The sequence below is a fragment of the Plasmodium brasilianum genome, chromosome 12 (assembly GCF_023973825.1).
Source record: "Plasmodium brasilianum strain Bolivian I chromosome 12, whole genome shotgun sequence".
Taxonomy (NCBI): Eukaryota; Apicomplexa; class Aconoidasida; order Haemosporida; family Plasmodiidae; genus Plasmodium; species Plasmodium brasilianum.
This window is the reverse complement of record NC_090125.1, coordinates 17901-34627: the sequence shown is the minus strand read 5'-3', so window position 1 is coordinate 34627 and position 16727 is coordinate 17901. Positions and strand designations below refer to the sequence as shown.

At 18.7% G+C, this 16727-nt stretch overlaps 4 protein-coding genes across 4 annotated transcripts; all 4 read left to right on the top strand.

Moving 5' to 3' along the window:
• Positions 1-1835: 1835 nt before the first annotated feature.
• Positions 1836-2734, top strand: MKS88_004011 (uncharacterized protein; the record flags this gene model as incomplete). The annotated part of the gene is made up of 2 exons (XM_067217152.1): positions 1836-1922; positions 2057-2734. 2 exons carry the CDS (start codon positions 1836-1838, stop codon positions 2732-2734), a joined length of 765 nt encoding a protein of 254 aa, XP_067071610.1.
• A 2302-nt stretch (positions 2735-5036) lies between these two features.
• On the top strand, positions 5037-6285 carry MKS88_004010 (uncharacterized protein; the record flags this gene model as incomplete). Its single annotated transcript, XM_067217151.1, has 4 exons — positions 5037-5054; positions 5188-5278; positions 5383-5873; positions 6109-6285. The coding sequence occupies 4 exons, from the start codon at positions 5037-5039 to the stop codon at positions 6283-6285; spliced, it is 777 nt and encodes a 258-aa protein (XP_067071609.1).
• A 1616-nt stretch (positions 6286-7901) lies between these two features.
• MKS88_004009 (uncharacterized protein) lies at positions 7902-8186 on the top strand (the record flags this gene model as incomplete). The annotated part of the gene is made up of 1 exon (XM_067217150.1): positions 7902-8186. One exon carries the CDS (start codon positions 7902-7904, stop codon positions 8184-8186), a length of 285 nt encoding a protein of 94 aa, XP_067071608.1.
• Positions 8187-13988: 5802 nt separating this feature from the next.
• Positions 13989-14921, top strand: MKS88_004008 (uncharacterized protein; the record flags this gene model as incomplete). The annotated part of the gene is made up of 3 exons (XM_067217149.1): positions 13989-13994; positions 14144-14623; positions 14751-14921. The coding sequence occupies 3 exons, from the start codon at positions 13989-13991 to the stop codon at positions 14919-14921; spliced, it is 657 nt and encodes a 218-aa protein (XP_067071607.1).
• Between the last annotated feature and the right edge of the window lie 1806 nt (positions 14922-16727).

Here is a 16727-nt window from a genome sequence, read left to right as displayed (position 1 = left end):
AATAATGTATATAGTTTTATATTTTTTACAACATTTAAGGATAAAATTATTGAATTGAATGTATTTATATATTAATAAATAGTATTCTGAACTTGTTATCGTTTTTATGTTGTTTTTTTTTTTTTAATAGTTGTACATTTATAAGAATATAATATATACTATAAAAATTTTAATTAAGGGTAATAAAAATAAATGCTTTCTTTTCTTCAGTAAAATAATCATATGTAAATATATATTTATATATATGATTTATTCTTTTACGCTTATTTGTATATACATTCAGTTAAACGTTAATATAATTACATAGATGAATATATGTATACATAGTTTATATTAACATTTAGTAATTTTTTCATATTAAAAATAAAAATTTTATAAATAAAATAAAAATGAAAAAAGAATTATATTTCTATAAATTAGCTGTAAATAAGTAATGTTTATTTTAATAGTTTGATAAGTATTAATAAAATATATCGAAGGGGTATCTCTATTTTTGCGAGTAAGTTTTATCTAAATGATCATAAAGAATAAAAATCACCAAGTAATTTTCTCGCTTATATTTTATTTTAATATATGATTTTTTATAGATTCATATGAAAATAATAATATAATATTAATATATGTTTTAATTATGACCTTTATATAAAATTAAAAAAGTACCCTTTATTTAATAAAATAATCATTGCGTACATTTTTCTTTTTAAAAGTATACCTAGGACCTATAGAATATTAGACTGGTATATATAGGAATACTGTATGTTGAGAATGAAAATATAGATAATAAATATTTTAATAAAAATTTACATAAATATATATTTTTTGATAATTAGTATTATTAAAAATTATTGAAATATTTTAGTCATTTAAATAATAAGTATATGCACAGAAAAGAAAAAAAACGACTATTTTGACAATACGTTCATTTTATTATTTATTTTTTGTTTTCGCATATGAATGTTTCTTCTATATAAGAAAAAATTAATTAAAAATAATATGTAAAAAATTTAGTGAACATAAATATTTTTAATTATTTAATAATGGTATATGTTAAATATAATTAAAAATTATAATATTTAAAATTTATAGTAAAATATTAAAAAGTCAATTTTTTCTCATATTCAATATATATATTCCTGCATATATCAGGAAGTCATATATATGTTATAGAGTATATAAGATTGTATGGCTTCAGGGATTTTATAGAAAATTTGTTATCACTAACATAACACAAAATGTTATTCGTTCTGTATATTAGTACTATTATTGTATTGTTAAAATAATTAAAGTTTTTTAAGAATAAAGAGATATTATTTTAAAATATAATGTGTATGAATTTCAAATTATTAGAACTATAGAATCCTTGCAAAATATACTAATTGTATTCATATGTAGAACGGTATATTATCTATATTCTCTATGTTATATATTCGATATAAATTCAATTCTTAGATATATTATATATTCATATATACATTGTTTTTTTTATATTTTATTTTGGAAAAAATTAATAAAAAGAATTACTTAATTAGCGTACTAAATTAAATAATAAAACTATGGTTTTTGAATATTTTTGAAAAAAATCAAATTATCTTTTTTTAATGAGAGTTAATATTTTATAAATAATATTAACATTAAAGTTTTATAATATATATTTAAGTTTCTTTTTATAGTAGATGTTGTAAAAGGTATTATAATTATATGTTTTTTATTAATTTTTTACGAAGCAATAACAAAACAAAATTTGTAAAATAAATATAGTGTCCTCTGTCATTAGATGTATATTATATTATTATTAATTCTCTCCTTAATATATTAGAATATTAAAGTTGTGCACAATGGAAAAAATAATTAAGTCAATTTTATTCATTAAAATGTTTGCATTCGTCCTTTTAACATGGATAAGTCATTTTAATAATGATAAGGTATGGTATTGCTATATAAGTATATATGATTTATACATGTACTGCATACATTATTTTTATTGATAATATTTTATATGATTAATTATTTATCCCTCAAATAATAAATATTTACTTATTTGTTTTTATCATTTTAGATTACGTTTAATAAATCCATGGATGATAACTACAAACTTGGCACAAAATTGGGGGCAAACACTTTTCGATTACTGGCAAAATATCATCAGAATAAGGATTACAGTATTTTAGGGTTAAAACAGAATATGCCAAATATTACAGAGTATGAAAAGACGGCTATAACTATTAATAAAAAGGGGGCTAAAGATAGAAACAAACAATCAAACAAAAGTTTATTAAATAAGGCGCAATACTATACAGAAGTTACAGATTATAATAATGGGATGTTTGATGGAAAACATTTCCATTTTCAAAAGAAATGGTTAAAAAAAAAAGATTATGATAATTTTGTTGAAAAAAACAGGAGAATTCATGATATATCTTTAAAAAAAATAAAATTTAGAAAATATAGATATGCAGTTGCTATATTTTTTCTTTTTTTCTTTTTGGGAATAGGATTACCCTTGTCATGTGAATTTAAGTTTGCTAGGGACGTTACAGAATCTCCAGGAAGTGCAATAGACAAGATGGTTATGAAATATATTTCTGGAGTACTAGGCATAAAAAATGAAGGACATATTTTTATATTATTATATGCAGTAACTTTCATTATGCTAGCAGTTATAATTATAATAGCTGTTTATAAGGTCTTAAGAAATAATGAAAAATATCAAAAAATTAAGTTGATGACAGAGTAAGAGAAACAATAAGAAATTTGTATTTTTATATAAATTTAATTATTTGTAAGAAGTATTATATGTGATATCTTTATTGTTATATACTTTATAGTCATACATATTATTGATATAATTTTATAAATATACATATGTATAAGGCATCTTTTTCTTATGAACAGTAATAAATTATGTTTTTCTCTTTTTCTTGTATTTGAATATTTAAATTTTTTTAATTATGTAATATAAATTATTGTTGCAGAATAATTTAATATTATTAATTAATATATATATTTGTGTGTTAAAATATATTGTTATTAAAATTGCATGTATTGAATCGAAATTAATATATAATATTAAAATAAATATAATTTTATTGATTCTATATTAGAATTTATATTTTAATTGAAAAATACCTATATTCTATATTTTACTTTGTTCAATTCTAAAATGACTATTGTAAGACGTAATAAGAATGGTACATGCATTGTTGACTTTGTGTTAATAAAAATGTCCTTTTTTGTATTTAATCAAACGAAGTGCATGCATTATGTTATATATGTTTTACTCAAAAGAAAAAAGATAATATTTATTATATAAAATAATTTTTATTAGAAAAATATTATAAAATATATATATTACGTAAGATTTTTTTAAAAATGTCTTTTTTATTTACGGCATAAGTGGGGAATTATAAATATATAATAAAATAATAGCATTTCTAAATAAAATTCTGAGTATGATATGTTATATAATATATGCTACCGCAATAATACGTTTTTCTGAGAACTACTTGTCGCTATGCGGTTATTTTATTCATCTATATATTTCAACGAATTTACTTTTCTTCTTAATGAATACAACATAATTTTCCAAATGAGGTGGAGTAGTTTACAAAAAAATTACATACTAGTAAATATAATACTACCACAGTAGTAATTTGATGTCCTAGTAAATTAGAGAGATTATGGAAGTTCATTCAATATTTTAATTGGAAAAATTTATAGTTTTAGAAAAACAAAAAATAACAAAAATGCTGTAATAGTTGTTAATGTAACTATAGAAAATTTATAAATAATTTCATGTCTTTTACCATGTTAGTGGGATAAAAGATATATTATAATAGAAAATTTTTTGTAACTATTATATTTATGTAAAATTAACTTTATATCTTGTATATATTTATGTAGAAAAATATATAACATAAAATACATATAATCATACATAAATATATAATATGGTATACGTAAAAAGATAAATTAAAAAAAAAAATTAAATTAAGTAGTGTCCATAAATTTATTATGCGACATTTAAAAATAAATTTTATATAACAGGATATTATATTCATCAATTGATAAATATAATTATAATAACATAATTTCTATTATTTCTGGTAGTTTTATAAAAATATTAATGAATAACGGTTAATAAAAGTAATAATATGATTATATATATATTAATATTTTTAATTAAAATTTTGTGAAAATGAATTTAACAATTAAATTTTTCTAATTATTAAACCGTCATATTCTGATAACGTAATATAGAGAGATATTTAAGATATATAGAATATATAAGAGCAGTAAGCCTTTATATATAGGGTTAATTGAACATTAAAAATTTTATGTTAATACTGAATTTTAATATATTGAAATTATTGATATTAAATGTTCTAATAATATTTAAATATGTAAATTTTTCTGAATAATATAAAAAAATTCTGCATTCAAATCATATTTACCTAATTTTAAAATATACATTCATATCATAAGAGATTAACTAAAAGAGAGTTTTATCATGACATTGAGGCTATATATATGTGTAAATAGTAGTTGCATATGTTAGATAATAATTTTTTACAGTAATAATGAAAAAACATTTTAATCAATAATATATTTTTAAGTATACTAAATTATAAAATTGTATTTATTCTTTTATTAAATATTTTATGTATATGTATATTCGACGAAACGTAAAAATTATGATATGTAATTATTATTTCTATCTTTTTAATATGTGAGAAAATTATAAAATATTATTATTTCTTCTCTTTTATTATATAACATTATCTATTGTTGCTGTTATGTCAAATATTTTTATGTTACATTTTCATAAGAATAGTTATATTATTTTAATAATTATATTATAAAATTTAAAGAACAATTCCTAGTAAATAATATATTTTCATATTTTTAAATTTTTTAAAAAATCTATGAAAATTATGAATATAATATGTATTTATTTATATAGTATATAAATATATATACTTTTAAAATGTTTTTTATTTCCCTATTTTGAATATCCAAAACTGAAGACACATTTGAGAATGTCCGGTGTATTGCAGGTTCACAACTTAAATTGCGATTTATACATAGTTAATCGAATATACTTTTTCATATGAACTATATTAATAAAAGTATTCTGAGATATAAGTATTTTCTAATTACATAAAATTTTTTTTTTTTATTATATCTTAGGAAAGTTTTATACAATCACTACCATCGAACAGATATTATAGAACAAATTTTGAGACAGAAGCAGATTATTATTCCCATTTTGAAGAAAATAGTGGATTTGCACAAAAAAAAAAAAAGAGCTAAATTATCATGAGAACATTAGAAGTGTTCAAGATAAGCTTATGAACGCTTTATGTCGTGTAGCTTTTACTTTAGAAAGCGAGGAATGTAATGAACAATGTCGTAATTTGTACTATTGGTTAGGAAATAAATTATTATTAAATAAATTAGGGGAAAATTCATTTCCTGAAGTTATTGAAATACTAAAGGATGTTTCAAATGTTCTTCGTGAACGTGGTAAATGCAAATGTGATTTTTTTAAAAATATTAATACGAAAAATTTTGAAAAAATGAAGATTGTGCACGATTATTGTAAGGATCATGAAAGCATAAAACACACTCTGGAAGCTCATAAAAATACATGTAATAATAAATTTAGTGAGTATCTTGTTAAAGCTGCTAGTATATACGATGAAGTGTATAAATGTGCAGTAGATAATTCTGAAACATATTGTACTGAACTTAAAGAGTATATTCCTAGTTGCTTTAATGAAAAATTATCTCGTTTGAAATGTGAAATAAAGGAAGTTTCTGCGCAAGGAAAAGGTTTAAGCCAATATGGTACCAATTATTTTGACCCGACATATGTAATTAATCCATCTGCCTTTAGTTCATCTCAAATTTTCCTTTTCTTTGTTATACCTTTTATTGGAATTTTCTTCGTTGGCTTTCTTTTATATAAAGTAATTATTAATGTCATTTATAAATTTAAATATTCAAATTTACTGCTATTTATATTTTCTTGATAGAGAGATAAATAGATAAAAATTAACTATGAAATAATTTTATAGAATCATGTTATATATATCATTTGTGTAATAGTTTACTCCAGTTATGTCGTGGATACATACTAAAGTATTAAAGAAAATATCAACTAGACGTAATTTGGATGATATGGATACACTAAAATTAACAGAATACACGTCTGAACAAGGAAAATCAAATTTAGCTAGAAGACAATTAAATGTAGCGTACCACACTGCATCAACAATCTTTTAAAAAAAGGAAAGAAAATATTGAGTATAAGACATGAATAATAATTTTAACGAGATTATTTGTGTATATAATCTTTAATTGAAAAAGAAAAAAATGAAAACAAAAGAAAACCAACAAATAGATTAGAACTTATATACCAGTAGGCCGAAAATTATGTTTTAGTAAATGATATTTTAATTTTACATAAATAAGAATACCTTATTGATATATTATCACTGTAAATACGATTATTAATTAAAATAAATGGAGAATTACATGTAATCAAAAACATGGAGAGATAAATTAGAAATTTCCATACTTTTCGTTTTTCAAATTTATATATCATTAGTCAATGCAAATAAAAAGGAATTAAAAGATTTGCATTTATTGAGTTTATTATAATTAATATTTTATATATATAATAGTGCACTTGTAGCTAATAAACTAAAGTAGTAAAAAGAATAAACAATATAGATGATTTTTCGCAACATTACATTGTAATGAATTGTTCTTATAACAAGAAATGTATACATCATATGAAACAGTTCATACATTATATACCAGTAGTAAAATGAATAATAAACATCAAAATAAGTGATTATATATATTGTAAATTCTGCAATATAAAGGCAAATTTACGAAATATCTTATGCGGATAAATTACGTGAAACAGATTTTTATATAAATACATAAATATAGGCTTTTCATTCGCTCTTATTAAACATAATATAAAATTACAATGGAAGAATGATAAATTTAATATAAGTAGTTTTTATTATGAATACTTATATAAATAAATACTACATGTACATTGTATTCTTTACATTTTTGAAGAAAATTGCTATTGAATATAGAAGAAAACATTATAATTAAAAAAAAATTCATCAGACACTATAGAAAAATGATATTTGAGCACTTTCATTGATAAAATTGTATATTTTAGTTATTATTATATATAGTTTCACTATATTATTTTATCTTTTTTTTTTATGTTTTGTTTAATGGAATAACTATGATCTTACATAATTTTTCTGAAAGATAAAAAGTGCATCCTAATAAAATATTTGAATAAATTTTTTACTAATAAAATATATTTTGTTACAGCTATCAATGTGTTTCTTTTGATTATTAGGTATTTCTTTTATTATTGTTATGTTTTTGAAATATTATGAAAATAATATATAGGAATATTTATATTTTAATTTTTATGAATTTTGAATAAGAATCATAAAATTAATATCTACTAAAATGTAGAAATGTTAAAAAAAAATATATATACAAATATAATTTTGTATAAATATTTTAACTATAACTATTTTATAACAATACTTAATAAAATTTATTAATATAGTATTATTATTATGTTTTAGTGGTTAATTATAATTTCACAAATATTACGTTAAGAGAATCTTTGCGTAACTTTGTTAATGTTGGATTATACATATATTAGAATAAATTCTGAAGAACATTTTTTACTTTTTATAAATATATTTAATTATTGGAATATAACGTAATATAAATAAATATAGAAATTTATAATTCAATTGTTTTCTTTTAAAATGGCAGCTGTATTATATGTATTTTTTCTTTTGAAGCCTTTAATTCCATTCTTGTACTTGAATATTATAATATTTTCATAAATGAATGTATTTTTGACATTCACTTTTATATTTATGCATGTTTATTTTTCGATTTACGGTTCAACAGTCACGAACATTTACAAAAAGCACCGTTATCAATTCTATTATAAAAATCCCCGTAATATTACCAGAGTGGATGATGCTAAATCAACGAGTATCGTAGATTCTAATTATCGAGTTTTGAGAACTCTTTCCTTATATCGCTCAGAATATTATGAACATGCTCATATTCGGAATGAAATGAAGAAGGGAAGTACTGCATTATGTGATTATTTGAATGATTGATTAAACATTGTAAAACTAATTTACACTTATAAGGGATCCTGTCAGAAAAATAATACTTTATGGTATAAATGCGTGGAATCATTATGGGTAATATTAAGTAATTTTGAAACGGAATTAGAAGGACAAAAAAAAAAAGACTGATGCCCTAGAAACAAAAACAATCTGAGGACTTACTCTTTAACTCAAGACTTGATTCCGAGTAGTTGTAGTCATTCTGAAATTTATTATTCAGAATATTTTATTCCTCTATCTGTGTGTTGCTCTCTATTTGGAATAATTCACATTTGTATATTTATATATTAAGTGATATAAAAATAATTTTCTTTATAAATATGTATATTCTGACATTACAATATTTATTCTTTTTCGAAGGTTTTTAAAATTTGAAATATATATATTTATTAATAGAATTTTTTACTTTTATATAACAGTTTTCTCCTACTGGATATTTTTTGGATAGACTTATTAGAAAGATGAAGAAAAATTCCAAAAATATTAATGAACAAGAAACAAATGTATTGTTAGAAATGTCTTATGAAAATATGTCTTCACAATTTCAAAATAGATCAAATAATATATTTTATCATTCTGTACAATATTAAATATCATAAAGTATATTTGTGTGTTATTTTATTAAAGTAAAATGAAATTTTTAAGGATATTTTTTTACAATATGTAATGAGTATACTTATATACACATTTTATATTGTATAGTATATTCCTGATCATTCATATATTTTAATATTCATAAATAATGTTTGTAAACCATGTTATTCCATCAATATGTAAAATTATAATAATTTATAATTATAGAAAAAAATTATTAATTTATTAATATATTATATAATGTCTAAATTATATATAATGAATATTATCAGGTTTGAATAGTATGTATTTAAGAAAGTTAATATTGTCTTGTCATACATGATTATATCATTATGAACAATTATAATGAAATTATAAATCAGTATTTTTTTTAGATATTCACGTTAATGATAAAGTTATGTTCAATGTCGTTGAATAAAAAATGACATATTTAATATACATTAATTTATTAGTGGAGATTCATTTTTGCAATATTTTTTAAAAACAACATTTCAACAATAGTTATAAAAAAATAAAGTAAAATTTATCTAGTTTATTCGTAATATTATTTAAAAATATATATATAGCACATTTTTCATGGACGCATGGGTATTTATAGATTGAAAATGAGTGTTTACATGTATATTAATTCATACTATTTAAGAATTATACATACGTAAATATAAATGTTTATTTTTAAATAGGTAAATACGCGTGTACATAATATGTCATATAATGATAACTTTTTGTTCTTTAAAATATAGAGGAATAAAAATTTTAATCAGGTACGTTTTATTACTTTTATAGTAATATTTTTTTCATTTCATAAAATTATAATATGTAATTTAATAAATGCAGTAATATTTCTTCCATTATAATGTCACTAATAAATGTTTTTTTATACTGTGTTTCACAAAAATTATTGTATTTTATATATTATTTACTAAAAGTACCTTACAGTTATCGCATAAATATTCATTTTATAATCTAATAGTTTTGTTCATTAATGATAAACTTGCATACCTTTTTAACACTAAATAAATTAACCAGTATCTGTATAACTAATTGAATTTAGACTTATTACAAATTATTTTACACTAAGAATAGCCTTTGGGCATGATACTGATAATTAATAAAAAACTAGGAAAGGAAAATTTTCAAAAAACAAAAAAATTACATTGTTTCTAGAAAATAATTTATAATAAGAACATAATTTTTGTAGAAAAAAACAAAATATATATCTGTATATCTATATATATTCTTGCTAAATAAGACTTATTTAGAAAAATTTATTAATAAACTTATTTTTCATGAATGTCATAATAATGTGTATTATATTTCTTGAAAAAACTAATAATTTTAATATATTTATTTTTGGATAATGTTAATAACTTTACAAAAGAATGTTTGGTAATTTTTAAATAACTATTATAAATAAATATGAGTTACATAATAATTATACACTAAGAAATAATATTTTTGCAGAGAAAATAAAAGAATCAAATTAAAATAATTAATTCTATGGATTATTGACTATAATGAAATATATATATAATAAGGAAATTTAAATTGTTTAATAGTTAAATAAGCATGTAAATTTATAATAATTAAATAAATTTAAAATATTCATAAAATAGGAAAAATTTTTATACTATTAACTACAGTAATACTAGTATATAAAATATATTTGTTATGCTTTAATATTATTTGTAATGTATTAAAGGATTATGTTCATATATATAATTTTAATTAACTTTGAAATTTTCTATATATATATATTAGAGATAATAAAATAACTTCATATTATATATAATATTAGGGGTACACTACATTATGTGATATTTTAGGATACTTAAAAAAATTAATATTATAATTATAAAATATTCCTTCACATGTATACACTACTCTTATGATATAATATAATTTGTTTTTATATTCAATATAGAACAGAAAACACAAATATAATATTTAGCAAAAGTATATTATGACATATATATATATAAATTCATTTTAAGGAACAATATTAAAAATTAAGACGAATAAACCTTTAAAATTATTAAATAAATATTTGTTTTAATGAAAAATCATATATAATTTATAAATTTTAAATTAATTATATAAAAATTATATGAAGAATGGAAATGGAAACACAAATTATATGTCCATTAACCTTAAATTTATAATAAATTGCGTTTTAGAATATAATTATATTCTCATATTTTATATTAAAAGTACAAAGGAAATATAAATAAAAAAAGGTGTTGATTATATGAATTTTAAGGTGATAATCCGAAAATATATATTACTGCAGAAAGGTTCTTAATAAAAAATATTTTTAATGAGTTTCTAATTTATATAAAAAAAAATTTGTTATTATGTTAAAAGGTATATATTAATGAATATGATTCATGTACTATATAATTTCTTACTATTTTTATTAAAGAAATATTTTTAAAAAGAGTATTTCAATATTCTTAAAATAAACATAATTGTAAATTAATTCTTACATTTTTTTTTAAATTACATTTAATGTAAAATGTATTAAGAAAAATATGAATACTTTAAAAAAAATATATATAATTATATTTAATAATGATTTGAACAGAACATTTCAGTCATTATATTTTAATAACACAATATTATGTAAATACATAATTAAATTAGTATTTAAATATGCATTATTCATGCATTAATATCCTTAATATCTTTACTCATGCAACATTATCATATTAACATCAAAGAAATTAACGACAAAAAAGTTGAATTGCTGTAATATGTAATGGAAAATAAATATATATTTTTTTAAAATATTATTAAATTCAATTTTAAAAATAGAAATTTTACAAAATTTTGATATTCAGAAAAAACATATATATTTTTTTAATATAATTGTAAAGATTGTAATTTTTTTCTGGAAGGTGAATTATGTTCGTATAAAAATTAAGTTAAAAAGAAAGGAAAAAAGAAAAGTTATTACAAATAATTATTCTTAAGAATAGTATATATTATGATGACATATTATGTTGTGAATGAATTACTATGATAAGAATTAAAGGGATATTGAAATAATAGTCATAATTAGTTAGTGTATTTTCTGAATGATATAATGAAACATATAAAAAATAATTAAGAAACGTAATAAGGGAATACTTCAAATAATTAAATGTAAATTATATTTTTTATTAATAAAAGAAAATAAAATTATGTATATTACTAATATCTAATAATATTAAAAATCAAGGGAGTATGTTAGTAATTATTTATTATATGATAAACATATATTATGTAACAAAATATAATAAAATTAACAAAATTATTTATTAAATTAAACATTATAAATATAGTGTGTTTGTTCATATGGTTGATATAATGATAGCTTTGAATTACGAGTAACAATCTACGCTAAGAATAATAATTACTTTAGTAATATATATTAAGATATCATAAATTATTTAACATTAGTTGCGTACAAAATATACTTCATAATACATAAAGAATTAACATATAAATAACATTTTCCATTGTATTATGTATATATGCTTTTGTGTGCTATATGCTTCATTTAAACTATATTTGTTTACTGGAACTATAATATAATCATCTGTAATTAAGTGTTCTTAGATTTTTCTTTATAAAATATATGTAAATAAAAAAGGAAAATGTACTTAATAAAAATTTTTTATAAAATATGTTTCAAAAATATAATTTGAATAAATTACATTTTAGAATTTGGCTTATTCAGCACTAATATTGATTGACGCTATAATTTTATTAATATTAGCATTTTTTAATATCCGTAAAAGATATACAATTATGTAAAAATATAAATAATATTATACATATAATGATAATTTATATTAGAAAATATTGCATAGACGGTTAATTTTATTTTTGATAAAAACACTTTATATATATAAGATAAATGAGAAGTCATTGTAGTCGTAAAAGAAACATCTGAAAATAACATTTTATGTATTTCTTAAGTATATATAATAATATAAAAAAAAAAATTCATTTAGGAAAAATCAATGAATTCTTTTTTTTTTACTTATGATACTTTTTCTTATAATTATATTTAGAAAAATATAACATGAAATTGCGTAACATTCATAATTTTTTAAATTTTAAGAGAAAATTATAAATTTTCAATATTTAAAAATTTTATAAGTGCACATAATATTAATATATTTATCTTAATGTGATTTTCATTTTCAATTATTATATAAAAATTAATAACATAATTAATGAAAAAAAAATTTCATTTCTTTGTTGTTTATATGGAATGTAATGTAGTTTATTCGTTCAGAACATTTTTAATTCATATAAATTACCATAATTTTAGAAATATATAAGCAATCCGGAACAAATTATTTTACTTGTTTTATTGAAATATTTTTTCTAACAAATGGTTTATGTTATGTTAATTTTTAAATTCATAAGTTGTATGTATATATAATAGGGTAAAATAAATTAAATATAAAAATAATAGGATTATACATTTTACAGGTACAAAATACTTAAACTAGAGATGTAGAAAAATTTGAAGGAACATCCTTTTTGTATTAAATATTAATAATATATGAAAAAAATTATAGAATAATTTAATCGTTATTTTTTAGTTTTACTTCATATTATTAGTACTGTTTACATAATATATTTAACTACTTTGTTTTACTCGCTGCGTGTAATAATAAAAGATATATTTAACCATTTAGTTTAACAGTTCATGTATATTTTTTTTTTATCTATGTATTATTTTACAATAAAAAAAAAATATTTGTTTTACTGTTATTATACATGAATGATATTTAATAAATTAAATAGAATTAATTTTATTAAAAAAAATAAAATTTCATTTTACGTGATACTCTAAATTTTAATGTAAATAACCATTTGTTTTTTAGGTTAAATATTATAAGTCATTGATGCAAAATATATAAAAATATCAGTTTTTTTAAAATTATTAAATGAAAAATGGTTCTGTCTTGTTTAAATTATTAAATGAAGTATTTATGGAATTTTTATGTCTGTTTATTTTGTTGTTCACAATTAATAAAAATACTATGTGCTAATAAAATGTTTAAATTTTCATTTTCTTATGTATTATAGAAAATAATGTAAATATTAATATATTTTTTACATAAAATATAAAGAACTATATGCGGGAATATTACTCTTTCTTACAGTTAATTTAATAAAATTTAGTATAATTTAAGGATGTCGGTAAATATATAGTTATACACTTCATATACCTACTAATTTTTATAAACAAATTGGAATATTATATTGTATATATTATTTCGCATTAATTTATTAATACATTTGTATTTACTTACTTTTAGTTCATTTTATTTTTTTATTTTATTTTTCAGAATTTGGACAAAAGTAAGAAAGATTTAATTTTTTCAAAATTTAATGAAGAACTTGAACCTGCAGAATCTTCAGCAATATATAATTTATTAAATCCTATAAAGGAAACAGATAAGGATTTATATAATATTGGATGTAAGCTTGACAATAGTTATAAAATGAGACAGTTGTTACATGTATATATTGGTGAAAGTTATAATATTGATAGGAATGATTTCTGTAGTTTATTAAATGAATGGTTAAACAGCAAAAAAATTGAATATATATCTGGAAAACGTGATTGTGAAAGTAACACAGAATTATGGGAACAAAAGATTGAGATATTGTGGTCAAAATTAAAAGAGAGTGTAGGTGAAGGTGAATCGTGTGAAAGAAATGAAGTTACCTATAATTGTTCTATTTCACCTGAATTTAAGACACCTATAACTCTGTGTTTCATGTTACTAGGAATATTTCTTATTACTTTTTTTTTTTTGTATAAGGTATTATATGAATTATAGTTAAAAATTATGAAAATACAAAACAAATTTGATTTTTGTTTTCGTTAAAATATTATTATTGTTGTATATATATATAACATATTTCATTCTTTTTCGTTTTATATAAAAGTTTAGTCCCCTTGGATCAAGGATTCATAATTGTCTAAATAGAAAAAAAAGAATACTGCAGAACACAGTTCCAGAAGAATCATGTAAATTATTGGAAAGATCGTCTGAAAATGAGATTTCGCATTTCGAACGCGAAAGAATTAACATAGGTTATTATTATTCAGGAAATTAGTAATTTATATATTATTCTGTATTGGAGATATATTTTCATACTGATATGAAGAATGGAAGATTTAATTCTTTGAATATTCTATTACACAGTAAAACTATCAGTAAATATATAATAAGAATGTAAGTGAAATATTGAGATATTGCAGAAATAATATTTTACTTTTATTAACATAAGGCATTAAAGTTAATGCAATTGTATATATGAAACCTTAGAAAAATAATTATTGTATTACTGGATAAATAATAAATATATGATAATTATATCAAATATCATGTAATAAAATATATTGATACCCTGCAAAATATTTTAAGACATAATTATATTAATTTAATTATTCTATAAAATATATCACTAAAACGATTATATGCTAATTATTTTAGGTTAAATATATAGAAAACAATATATTTTATATTACTGGATGATTTGGTTGATGATATCAGCAGTTTTATCCGTTCAATTTTATTTCAATTAACATCAAAATAAAAAACGTTGGGATATATTAATTTGAATATAAAAATTTATAATTTATTTACTAAAATAGTTCTATATAAATAAAAAAAAACATGCCAAAGCATTTATATTTCCAGCATAATAATAATATACTATCAAATTTAATTGCGTTAAATATAATAATAATTATAATATGTTATATTATTAAAATTTTCAATTATTTATTTCTTCATTATTTATAATTTTCTTCTACATATAATAGATATAATAATAAATTATAGTGTTTCTATTAAGAAAATAAGAAAATGATAATTAATAATTATAATATATATTATAAATATATTAATATAAGCAAATTCTGTTATTATTTTTTATGTTATATATCATATATACAGCAAAAGAGCATTGTTAAGCTTTAAGTATCTTAATATTTTTAAAATATATAATTGTATTTTTTTATTTATTTTTAAAGAGAACAATTATTTAACTGGTATATGATCATGGAAATAAGTTTTATTTCTTTTTTATTTATCATCATAAAACCAATTTACGTATATATGTTTTTTTTATGTAATCATTAAGGAGAATAATGTCTATGAAATAGCAAAAAGAAAATGGGTACGATCTATATAGATAATGGAAATTATTATGTTGAATATTTTTTAATATAGCATTATTTAATATATATGGAAATTTATTTTTATTTTATTATCTACGTTATATGTAATGAGAATATGAAACTGCAAGAAAGAAATTATTTTATGTATAATATTAATAATTGTTGAATTTCATCTCTAATAATTTAGTTCTTTATTATGTTATATTATATTTTATTTTATAATTAGTATGAATACTTAGAAAAGTACATATTTTATATTCTATATAGTTAAATGAATTTTATTCCAGTAATGAAAGCATTTTGTCCATTATTATTGAATATGTTATACTATTATTATTTAATATAAATAATTACTTTTCATAAATATATATAAATATGTTTAAAAGCTAAATAGTATTTTTTTTAGAATATAAAATTACACATAATATAAATCATAAAATAGTAGACAACAAAGAAGTAAACTAAATAGTGGATAAATGTATTAATCCTTTTTTAAATATATTTAAAAAAATAAAGAATTATATAGAGAAAAAAATTATATATATCTTAATAACATGAAATTCATAGAAGTGATAAAGGATTTCAAAAAATTGAATAATATGAAAAATAAATGTGATAACATATTGTTAAATAAAAATTATGTCAGTCATGTTTACTGATAAGAAACGAAATCATATATATTGATTAAAAAAAATTAATGTATGATATTACATATAAGTCAAATAATTTATAAAATA